The 12719-nt window shown below is 40.4% G+C and overlaps 1 protein-coding gene across 1 annotated transcript; it reads left to right on the top strand.

The window, feature by feature from the left end:
* The first annotated feature begins 359 nt into the window (after positions 1-359).
* Positions 360-7296, top strand: IL12B (interleukin 12B). Its single transcript, XM_008498698.1, has 6 exons — positions 360-441; positions 2225-2506; positions 3627-3744; positions 4728-4921; positions 5740-5885; positions 7156-7296. Exons 1-6 carry the CDS (start codon positions 360-362, stop codon positions 7279-7281), a joined length of 948 nt encoding a protein of 315 aa, XP_008496920.1. The 3' UTR covers positions 7282-7296.
* Positions 7297-12719: the final 5423 nt, after the last annotated feature.

Genomic DNA, 12719 nt, shown 5'->3' on the forward strand with positions numbered 1-12719 from the left:
GCTTCATGGGCATCAGCAGGACTTTTCTTGAATGAGAAATATTGAATGGAGAGATCTGGGAATTCTTCTAAGATCCTGACCATATAAGACCCATGCACACAATAATTTCCTCTGAATTCCATTTCTTCTCCAAACTGGTTTGTGGTGTGATTAATGAGTGAATCAAAATCTTGGCTTGAGCTACAGTACAAACCTGCTATTCAGTTTCTATGTAGTCTAAGAGTTATTAGAATAGGTGAATGTTTCATAGTTCCCAGGTACTGACTCTGTTCTTATTCTCCTATTTAGCATTGTACTCCACTTCAGTGCACAATTAACAATCCTCCATGAAGTTAAGTAATTTATACTTTTCCCTACAGATGTCTCATCTACTATTTGCCTTACTTTCCTTATTCTCCTTTGCTGCTCTTCTGGAAGCACAGTGGAAACTAAGGGAAAATGGTAAGTACTCATCACTTACTGAGACCTAGAGCTTGCTGGAGGGTATTTCAGAAGTAAATTTGTGTCCACAAGCACACAATCTGTTAACTACAGTATCTTAGCTTTTCCTGTTTCTTTGTCAATAACCAGCTTATTTGTATTGATGGAAGAAATATCTTGAAACTCTAAAGTATCCTACAACACCTATTTTGAATATTTGCATTAGAAACTGTCTTATTTCCTATTCTCTGTTCCCAGTATAGACAGTGTAGATTTAGTTGCCAAAAATATTTCACAGAAAAGCCTAGAAATACTTTATGCAACTTCCCTGGTAAACAGCTGAAATGCAAGTCCATTTGTAAAAATACATGGTCAGTAACAAATGAATCTTTTAAATAAGTTACCAGGAAATTGGGCTAAACTCAGGTAATCCAATGTCCTTATTCAGTGTAGCTCCATAATCCATAATCAATGTGATTATCCAAAAAGAAGCACCCTAATCAACCTGGGAAAAACATTATCATTTTGATCCTGCTTTATGTGTAAAAAGTAATTGTATTACATTTCCATGTATCTTTACTCTAAAAAATTATTTATCCTGTGGGTTCCCTGAGCAGTACCTTGGTGCTGAAAACTGCAAACATGTTTTTCAGTCCTGAGAATAATCTTTGTGTTTGAAGTCTATAAGATTTACTTTACTTGTGCTTCAAATATCTGTCAGTAATTTGGAGAGCTTCCATGCTACTTACAGTTGCATGTTTTCTGCCATTTAAATTCAGCCTTTAACAGGCATTCTGGTAGAAATGCTCTGTTGGAAATGTCTTAGAGTTCACTGGAATTCTGATTTCCTGAGCTCTGCGCTTGCTGTGGTGTTGACATGCTCCGAGACAAATTGTTGCCGTGTCTTGCAAGTAGAAGAGTCTCTGAAAGTGGTTGGGAAACCTGTGACAGCAGCAGCATATCTGAGCAATAACAGTTAAATTAATAACAGTTAAATCTACACAGAAGTGTAGATTAAGTTCTTCAGCCAATCACAGCAAAGAGACAAAAGATAATATTTCCTCAGTGGAAATGTTAGGATTTTTTTTTGTTATGTGATGTGTCTTCTAATTTATAAAAAATGCATCAAGGCCCTTCAGAGTTACAAGACGGCATTTAGGCCACATCTCCCTATAGCAGCCCCTTTACCTCTGCTGTAGCTTGGAGATCCCCTGTCTCTTAGTAAGTGCTCCACTGGAACCCTGATCATAAGAGTACAGATAGTCCCCTGTGGAAAATGGAAACCAGCACCAGGTACAGACAAACCCAAAGCACTTACCCAGAGCTCCCCTCCTTCCCATTGCTTCCTCACAGACCTTTGATGCTGAAGAGGGCAAAGTCTCACAGTTTTCCACCATGGCAAAGCACAGAGGGGTTCATGTGGCATCTTGTGAGCAATGGCCATGGGCCACATGGAGGAGGTAAAGTTGGGCTCAGTGTGTGGTGGCACCCTCACTTTTAAAACAGAGGTACCTGCCTACTTCCTATGGTTATCCACCCCTGGAAGATTCTTTGGGAATATGGGGAAAAAAATCCCTTCTTCCATTAAAATATCATCCCTATTGATCAGCTGGTTCATACACTGTAAATTTCTAAGTCCAATATCTTCTTTTAGTAAAGATCTTCAGGCGATGAGGCCTGAGGCAGGAAAGACAGAGTTATGTCAGTACTTTTTCTGGAGAGTAGAGCTGAAAAAAGGCTCCTTTAAATCTTCCCACTATTAAGTATGAGAAGCTGCTAACATTTCTTTCTCTGCAATGTCCAGTGTATGTCATAGAATCAGAGTGGAATGATGTGACACCAGCTAAAAGAGTGGAGCTCACCTGTAGCACATCTGATGAATCACAAGAAGTTTACTGGCAAAAGGGCACAGAATGGAAAGGAACTGGAAAGACACTGATTGTTGAAGTCAAAGAATTCCCAGATGCTGGCAACTACACCTGTCTGATACCTAACACCAATGAAATCATCAGCTATAGTTTCTTCCTCATAACAAAAATTGACTCCAATGGGCAAATGATAAGGTCAATTCTGAAAAGGTTTAAAGGTATGGTCATCAGATGATGTGATGTATCTTGCTGAGCTTTGTGAGAACCAGAGGAAGTGGTCTGGAGAAATGCACGAAAAGTATCCTCTTTAAAATGGTCCTCTTCAAACATTTAACTGACAGTGAAAGGCAAATTATTACTTTTGTGTGTATGTACACAGAGCAGCTGATGAGCAGCAGAGGAGCTGGTATCCATGAGACTAACTTACAACTCTCTGTACCTTTAGGAAGGAGTGATGGTAGGAAAGATTAGATACAGGATAGCACCGAAACTACATCACTGCTTTCCTGGTGGAGGACCAATTGATTTGCTTTGCCTCTGTCTCCCAGACACAGCACTCAGGATTTGCAAAACCAGGACTACATGGGAACATGGGAATTGACCTAGATTTTAAATGCTATCACTTGGGCCTCTCCATTCACAATTAATCAACTGGGACAAGCCTGTGATGTTTTGCATTTTCTGCATGAACATCACTCATCCATGTCTCATATTGCAATCCTTTGCTGTACTGGCCAGAAATTATTAATTTCCAAGTCTGGAATTAATTCCCCTGGCTCCTGCTCTGCCAGTCAGCTACATCCAGGGCACAATATAGAGCTGTTTAAAGTCTGGAGTGCTGGGCAGCAGAATCACCTACAACTGAGGCCTCCTTCATTTCTCACACTGGAAACATTCCCCATCAAGTGTCCCAGTGTGTGAGGAGGTGAGATTATCAAGGGCTGCGTCCTCATTAGCAAGGTAAAAAGTACAGAGATTTCTCAACTAAATAGCCACAATGCTTCTTTGTGAAAGAAAAAGTGGATGAGTCTCTCTAGGTCTCCCACTGACAGCTATTTGCAACAGCTTGGGTATGTTCTAGCTCCTGTCAGTAGGTACCTAGGTGTGGTTAATGCAGTGCCAGGTAAATCAGGTCCAGCCTGATGGTCATATGACCTGTGGTCATATGGCTCTTGAACTGCAGGTGCCTGCCCAAGGAGCAGGATGAGGCTGTGTTTGCCTCTGTACTCACAACCTGCAGAAGTAGATGGGACCCTAGTGAATTACTGGTTTTTATCTGCTTTGACCATTTTGTCAAAAAAATTTAATAAATTATGTTTTTTTTCTTTTTCCATCTAGAGCCAAATGGGACATTTCTAAAATGTGAAGCAAAGAACTACTCTGGAATTTTTGTATGTTCATGGATGACAGAAAATGAGAGTCCAAATGTGAAGTTTACAATCAGAAGTCTACAAGGGTAAAAGCTTGTACTTTCCTTAACAACCTTGTAGTAAGGCTGGAACAGCCCTTTGTGCTACTCTGTGTAGATCCTGAATTTTAGGTTACTGCGGACACGTAGAAGACAAGGAATCCCACTTCCAGTCTGAATACCTGGAAAATATGTTGAGCTGCCACTGTGACTAATAAGGGCATGGGAGTTGCTCAGAAATTAATAGAGACTTGAAAATGGCACAGCCCCCACTGGACTGTGACAGCTGCTACAGTACAGCCACAGCCTAACTTTAGCAATAGCAAAAAGAGTTCAGGCGGGGGGGGAGAGGAAGTTGAGCCAAAAGCAGAAACAATCAATCATAGTACTGAGTGCCTTCGCAGGAGATCCAGTGAAATTAGGAGGCTGCACCCAGTGCAAAAGCCACATGCCCACTGACAACTCTCTGTTGAGGAACACTGCAGAAACCTGGGAGGGAAATATGTGAGGGGAACCTCGTGGGGAATTCCTACCTCCCACTACTCTGGGGAGCTTCTCCAAAACATGGAGTGCTCAATCAAGGGCCACTTCAGTTTGCCAGAGAAGACACAACTGCAAAGTGTTTTATTTTGCTGAATGCAAAAATAAAGCCAGATACCAATAGTACTTTATATATGGCTTTAGTTATTTATTTCCCAATGAATACACTTTAACCTTCCAGCAAGGCTTTTGAAGGGCCAAAGTAAAACACCAGAGCTTGTCATGGGACAGTGGTGTAAAAAGAAATGAGATATCCAGTTTTAGGTTTAAACACCAATTCCTTCTGCTAAGGCAGGGGGTCTCTTCCGATTTTCCATCAATATGTAATACAGCACTAAAAATGTCAGAACTCCCCCTGCACTGTTTCAGAAGCACAGCCATGAAGTCATACAGCCACCAGCAAAACATCTTACCAAGGGCATGTTATCACTGCAGCAATATATTCTCAAGCAAACTAGCATTCCCATTGCTTTTCTTTGTTCTGTATTTAGGTCCCAAGGAGACATAAGCTGTGGCACCCCTGTAGCACATGTTGATAAATCAGTGACTGAATACACAGTCCAGTGCCAAAAAGAAAACTACTGTCCATTTGCTGAAGAGCACCAGCCAATTGAGATGTTCCTGGAGGTCATTGATGAAGTGGAATATGAGAACTACACTAGCAGCTTCTTCATCAGAGATATCAGTGAGTAGACCAAGAACCATGATTGATGTGTAGCTTTATTCTTGCTGCTGCTGGTGAATTAACAACAGAAGCTGAACCAAGCTTGGGAATCCCTGCCCTATTGTAATGTAAATCTGTGTCAAGCCCCCGGTTACAGGAACAGGGGAAAACAAATCGGAGCAGCAGTCCGGAAGAGGATGAGGAAGTGAAGCAGCAACATCTCCCTAGCTTGTGACCTCCAGCCTACTCACCCCTACATCTCCCAGATCTTTGGCCTTCTTTATTAAGTGGACAAGTTTTGGAAGGCATATGTGGAAGAAGTCAGATAATAACCAGTAACCCAGCAGGCTGTTCTCTCAGAGCTGCAGATGTACCCAGTGATTAACACTGTGTATGCTTCCCTCCTGACCCATTCGCACAGATGTGTGTCCAGTGCAGGTTGACAGAAATTGACAGAAAATGATTGGACTTGCTGTGACCATGATGCCACAGGGCACAGAAAAATGAAGCAGAATCCTAAAGAAATGGATGTTATGCTTAAAGCCCTTATGGTCATCAGGATTGAAGATATTCCCCCATGTCCAACAGACCCCTTTGCAGTCCTCCAGGAAAAAAAGGGAGAAGGATCTTACCCAGAGAGACTCTGGGAATGTGCTTCATTTTCTATAAGAATCATACAAGGCAGTTCTTGCACATCACACCTACCCCATTCCTAATCTCATGGAGGCTCCCAAAGCTGATTCCTATTACATTAGCAGCTATAGTAGTTGGTGTAGTGTACAGACACCTGATATCATGCTGCTAAGGTGAATTAATTCCTTCTGTATTTTCTCTGGCAGTTAAACCTGACCCACCCCTGTGTCAGTACGTGGCCACAAATGAAACAGTGACATGGACATATCCCAGAACATGGAGCACCCCACAGTCCTACTTCCCTTTGACGTTCAAGGTTAAAGTTGAAAGTGCAAAGAAGTGCAAAATCCAGGTAGAGATTTGAACATTTGAAATATGATTGTCTTGCTTGAACAGATAGTATAAATAATATAAGCTTAATAAGTAGAAATCATAGACTACAATAAAAAAAAAAGGGAGGGGGGGGGGGGAGGGAAAGTACTGAGTCAACTCTGGCAAGATTCTTTTTGGCAGAAAAAGGTCTTGTTCCTAGGTCTATGGGCAGTGAGATCCACACAACATATTCTGGGGTGGATGCAATCCTGGTATGAGTGGGGAGATAAAATTGCGCCCAGTGTTGCATAGCTGTGCTAGAATGAGTAAAGTATTTACTAATTCATTAGTAGGCTGTGTAGGTCCCAATGTGGGAAAATCCCAATTTCCAAATCAAGAAGACTTCTGCACTGATTTCCTTGTAATTTGTTTGTAGCTCGGTAGCTCACACTTTCCTTGCAGGTAAATTGGCAAATAAGGAATAAATTACTCATTTGGTAGCATTTCTGTGGAGACTTTCCAGGTATTAGTTAATTGTTAACTACTCATTGCTCCTCTGTATTAACTTTAAATCACAAAATGGTTTTGATTCCCTTGCTAATGCCCATGGTTAGGCTAAAGAGTACACAACAGCAGTATGGCATTTGCCTAGGTTGGAAAAGAAATTAATAGCAGAACTGGAAAGAAATACACAAAGCAGTTGAACTCAGTCCATGTCCTAAATTGCCGTGCTGCTCTTTCTTGGTCCAACAATCAGAAAAGTAAACAGATGTAATGATCTTTCCAGATTATCAGATGATTAAACTAAAGACTCTACAGGACGTCTCTTTCTGCCAAAAAACCAAGCACGCTTCTACCAGCAGATGGGGCCACCCCCTCAGTAACTGCCCGTGATTTTAGTGCAAATGTATTGCACGGTCCCTTAGGCAGAGAAACTGGGGAGTCTTCCCAGTGGGTCTATCAGCCAAAAAAATGTCAAAAATACTTCAAAGCAACAACTTCTGTCTTTTAGGGCTCCCACTCTGGGAGAAATAAAAACAGAAAACCCCAGACAAATGAATAAACACTTTGAGTTTGAGAGTTGGATCACTTTGCAACACTTATTTCAGTGGTAAAAGAGCTTTTTAGGCATCTTTTACTGAGGCTCAAGTTCTCAAAAGTCCTCAAGACTTTGGTGTCTGTAGGTGAAGATTGGTGCCTTTGAAATGACAGATTGGCAGTGGGATTTTTGAGTTACATGCTCTTGTTGCAGTCTGTCTGGCCATTTATTGTATGTTCTGCCTGATTTTCAGAATCAGCCCTGTTCACAGATCTATGATGCTGATGAGCAGTTTCTTCAGATTCCAAGGTCTGGGAAAAAAGTGAAGATCTCTGTGCAGGCCAGGGATCGCTATTACAACTCATCCTGGAGTGAGTGGTCTGCACTTTGCAGGTAAGACTTCAAGAACTTCATACTGGAGAAGCAGGGAGGAGAAATTGAGTGGTGGGATTTCACAAAAGCAAAGCTCTATTGAGAAATGGACTGAAAATCGAGTTCTGAGAAAAATAAAGAGAATTCTTACTCAAATTTCCTTTCTCTTGTTTTACAGATAAGCGGTAAGAGATTCTAGAAGAGCACAATGCTCCTAGGAAAAAGCAAGGAACTAATGACAACGAGAACATAAGCACCATTAGAAGAAAAAGTCTGCATTTGAGATTATTAAGAAGCCAAAAAAAATTTTTTTCTTTGTAATAGATTCAGACAGTCCTGCCTTTAGCAGCTCTTTTACATTCCTCATATTTGACAAACACCTTTAGCATACCTCAGGCTATATTAACATGCATAGTATTTTGATGCATTGCTGACAGCTATTATTGTAGGTTCTTTGTATCAGTGCATCTATTTATTTATTTATTTATTTTTATTTAATTTTATTTATTTATATTTATTTTTATTTATTTTTAGTTTATATGAATTGCAATTCCAGGCAATGGCAGTTGCTATTCAAACTGTTTCATGTGTTTATTTATTTGGGAAGAAACATACTGAAAGAACTGGGTTATTATTCCATTATTTAATTGATTTATGTGGTTATTTAATTATTTATCTTATTTATTTTGTTGAACTATATCAGCATAAAAAGCGTTGGTGGCATGAGGCAGCCATGAATGATGTGTCAGGGCTGTGCCCACCTCCCTGTCTGGTGGCAGATGTTTCAGGTAAAGAAGGAATTTCTGAGTTCTGCTGCATTTTGTCAACTCTCTGTCCTTACATCATGCTGCTGCTGCCCAGCTGCTGGATACTGCAGATGATTGTTGCATGAGAGATCCACCACTCCCCAAACTTGCAGCTGAACCCAGTTTACAGTGGGAGCAATGGGAGTGCTGGTGTGGGGCAGCTCTGGGATGCTGTGGTTGGGAGAGTGATGCTTCCACCTCTCATGAAGATGAGAGGAAATGGGAGGCAGTAGCTTAAATATAACAGCTCCTAAACAGAATTCCTTTTCTTTTGTGCTTGTGATCATTACAGGCCCTTTATGCAGTGACCCAGTGCATCCAGAGCATCCCTTGCAGTGGAGTTTTCTGGCAGTAAAATTTATTCACAACTGCTGCCATGGGGAGAACCATAGGGCACAAGTAGCCAGGAATTCTTTACCAAAACCAAGGCCACTTGGATTATTTAGAAGTTTAACAGCTGTGTATCTGATATTTCAGAGAGCAAGTGGTAACTGGTTATATATGTGGATGTTAAGCATCTAAATAGAGTTAGAGTTTTAGAATATATATTTTTATAATTCACTTTGAAAGTATATCCCTAGTACTGCAAGATGTGCTAGGTGTCTTCACAGAACCTCAGGAAAAAAACTTCAACTCCTAGTTCTGAACTACTTACAATGTAAGTGTCCCCAGATTTGGAAAGAAGCAGAAGTGTGTGTTGGAGCCTGTGCAAGCCACCCAAGTCCTGACTTTCAGGAGAGGAAAATAAATTAAAATCTCTCTGATTTATGCCTTAATCTCTGGTACAGGACCACTGAAATTCAAGAAATATTTCCATTGTGACCAGGCTTCTTTTTTTCCAGTCTTGGTAATGGGCAGTAATTTAATCTATTTAAATAGTGAAATGTGGAAAGTATCTGAAATTTCAGAAAACTGTTGGTACTTTGAGTACAAGTCCTGTTAGTATTTAATAATCTTATTTCTGCTATAAATGCAATTTACTGTGCTTGTTCTACAAAGGAGCTAATAATAAATACACATGAAAACAAGAAAAAATTGTTTATTTGTGATGTTTTAAGAAAGGTTAACGTCACTCTTCACTTTCCTACAAGAATATTATGCACTGTTTCTTAGGCAATGTCTGCAGGGAGAAGTAACACTAGTGAGTAATGCTGCTAAACCTCTGGAAGTGTACAGGCCAGCACAGAAAAGTGATTTCTTTTGGTCATCAGTCTCTTCTAAACCCTCTTCTGCAGTGTAGGTAGTGATTGTTTCTTTTACAGTCTGAGTTCATTGGCCTTTGTGGTCAGGAGGTTTGCAACTGAAACCAGGCTGACACAGACCTTGAGGTCTTGGAGGTTTCTCTCTTACGCTCTTGGCACAGTGCTGAGATTTAGTAGGACCTTTCTGTTCTTCAGATATCTGGGTTGAAACCCTGGCACCATTGAAACCAAACACTGAAACCTCTCATTAGTTTTGCTTCAGGGAAGTTTTCCCTCTCAGAAATACTCAGGCTAAATTTACAAGTATCCTGACAAAGCCTATCTTAGATCCAATATGTAATACACCTTTCTGTGCCATGATGCCATAAGGTGAGGTAAACCTAGGCTTTTCTTGCATAGATCATGAGGTAACAAGGAGCTGGAGCAAGGAAATAACTGAGTCTAAAAAAAATAAAAAAATAAAATAAAAAGGACATCTTGAAACCAGCTCTTTTTCTGCAGAAATCAAACTAATTGTAAGAGGGCTGCTCCCTAAGACATAAAGTTACTTTCAGTCCTTGATTATCCATTTCTTTGGCCTTATGTGGATCCAAGTGACTCTGAAATGTGCTTTAGAAATTGTCAGGCAGTCTCCCATACCTGAGGAACTCCATAGATTACATTAAAAAGCACAGCTATTCACAAGGATGGCTCAATACACTGGACAGAATTTCCTAACACAATTCATCCAGCCTAGAAAATAATAGCTGATGTGCCAATTAATCCTGTTTCTTAATTCCTCTCCTCGTTGCACTGCAAATAATCTGGAAACCTTAAATGTAGAGAAACATTGTCAACCAGGTGCCTTGAGTTGCCAAAGAGTGGGTGTGAGTCCACCTGTGCCTGGTTAGGGCAGGCCCCTATTGGGCATGAGCAAGACCAGGGGGCCAATAAAGGTGGGACACACACCCACAGAAGGCACCTCAGCTCACTCTGGTGCGAGGCATGGAGAGGCCAGCAGCTTGTTGAGCCTCTGGAGCAAGAAAGGCTCCTCCTGCTACACTTCTACCCTGGAAGCGCTGTGTGGTGGCTGGAGTCCTGGAAGAGACCAGCAGCTCGTCGAGCTTCAGGAGCAAGAATGGCTCCTCCCACTACACTTAAAAATTACACAATACATATATTTGGTCAGGCTGCATAATGTACAAAACTGCTCCCCAAAAAAAACTTTAGATTGCAAAAAGTTTCTGAAATAACATATTGATAGAACCGTTTATTCCTAAGGCCCTTCTTGTATGAGAGTCATTAAGCATGGAGAGACAGAACAGGTCTTCTATTGGACCCCATCTTATTTGGCGAGGCACCATTTGCTGAAAAGGGGCAGCTCCTCCTGCTTTCTCCTCATACTCATCATTCAATGTGTGGCTTTAGGTTTTTCCTACCACACCTCCCTAAATCTGCACTGAACAGAGACTGACTAATTCCCTCCAGGGCTTTTTTGTGGGTGCTCCTCATCTCAAAAATGCTTTACAAATAGTTGATGTACTTAACGAGGCACTAATAGGGTGCAGTAGGAGCTTGCCATGCTCTTAGTGCTTCTTCCATTAGAACTGGGGAACAGGCACTTGCTTAAAACAAAAAAAGAAAAAAAAATGCTTATGTCTAATGAGGGGTTCTGTGAAAGACCACATATTAAATTTCAAGTCCAAATGCTTCATATCAACCCCTCCTCCCATGCTGACTTTCATCCTTTCCCTTTTCTTACTAAATTGTAACTTCTCTTTTATGGAAGTTAGTTTTTTAACAGAGGCAAAACCAATGTATGTCCTCTAACCTTGTTCTGACACAGAAAAATATCATTCCTCAAATATTTCAGTTTGACTGACTTTGGTCTGACAAAACTTCAAAGTGCTAGACACCTGGAAATTAATCTTAAAATACTAAATAAAAGGCAATTTAAAGAAAGTCCTATTCAATGCTCACTGTCCAGTTCATTCAGTGCTAAGTGTTAAGCTGTTAATGCCTGTTTTGCATATATGTGTGAAGAATGAAGTAGTTCAGAAACCTCAATGGTATGACACTAAGTAACTCAAAGGATTCACAAGCTAGTTGCACAATAGTAGGTATCACAGCCTTGTAATTTATCTTAGAGGTCAGAAGACACAAAGAAAAAGAATAAAGATCACCTTCAGCCTTGATAGAGTCACAACGTTTGGTTTGTTGTTTTTTTTAATATCTAAAATAACATATGAACCCTTCAGCTGGGATCTGTCCCAGCTTGATATGTGCAATTTTAAAGAAAGACTCCTTTGATCTTTCTTAAGGTGTGCAAAATGGGAAACTCAGCTTCCTTCAGGCAAATATCCAAATGTTTTGGCACAGTTTGATGCCTTAAGAAATACTTCACTGGGTTCTCAAATCTCCATTGAGCAAGACTTTAAAGTCTGATACACTAATTGCACATGGGTGGACAACCCTAACCACCCACACACATTAAAATTGAAGGAGCCTCTGTACTGGGTTGTGTATAAACATGCACTGGAATCACTAAGAGGTCTGAATCCCTACTCTTGACCATATCATTACTTATCTTGTCTTGGACATTCTTCCCAGAAATATACACGGTGTGTCAAAATATTTTTTAGCTATTCCATGCTTTTTTCATGACTGTTGGTGTCCTTACTGTGAGGCATTCCATGATGTCAATGGGAACAAGCTACTGCACATCATTGCTTTCTGGAATGCAGCCAGATCACATCCTCCCTTGCAGAACAGAGCAGGCACTTAACTAATGACGTGCTATAGCAGCATAGTTGGCATTACATTTGAGCTTCATTTGGGGCTCCAAAAATAAATGCAATATATCAATTACTGTGATAAATGTTCTCACCCTCAGAAAAAATCTGCACTAATATTTTATCAGATGTAACAGACCTACTAAAGTGAATAAATATTTGTTCACCAAGAAACTGCTTTTTCTTCTTCAAAATAACTTGGAGAGACAAGAAGCTGGGAGAACACAAGATACAATGATAAAAGTAGAAACCTGTCAGAGGCCCAAATTAACATATAAGTGTTCAAAAAGTACCTCCCAGCTCAATGGAAAAACTTTGCTGATGAGGCCAAAACTTCAATCATAATTTTTCAATCCAAATATTTACCATGAATTTCAGATGTAGCTGTAGAGGTAAAGGTAAAGAGGTAAAGAGGTAAAGAGGTAAAGAGGAGTACTTTTCCAACTCTGGAAGCAGCTGTTACTAAACAAACCTGAACACTTATTTTCCAGCAAACAATACTTTTTCAGTGGCTAAAATCAATCCAACTGCTCTCCTGTCTGTGTCTTTGTCAAATCTAGAAATGCTAACTCAAAAGAACAAATGTGACATGCTCTGAAGTCCCTAAGCTGGCTGCCAGCAATAGTTAGCATTCAGCTATGAGAATCACAGAACCAGTTCAGGATTGATCAAGGATGTCACCTG

Source organism: Calypte anna, chromosome 13, assembly GCF_003957555.1.
Source record: "Calypte anna isolate BGI_N300 chromosome 13, bCalAnn1_v1.p, whole genome shotgun sequence".
NCBI lineage: Eukaryota > Metazoa > Chordata > Aves > Apodiformes > Trochilidae > Calypte > Calypte anna.

Bases quoted from the DNA above. Each gene is read 5' to 3' on its own strand.
- IL12B (XM_008498698.1), top strand. From the start codon at position 360: ATGTCTCATCTACTATTTGCCTTACTTTCCTTATTCTCCTTTGCTGCT. The intron at 2,507-3,626 runs GTATGGTCATCA...TTTTCCATCTAG, and splicing joins AATTCTGAAAAGGTTTAAAG to AGCCAAATGGGACATTTCTA. The intron at 4,922-5,739 runs GTGAGTAGACCA...TTTCTCTGGCAG, and splicing joins CTTCTTCATCAGAGATATCA to TTAAACCTGACCCACCCCTG.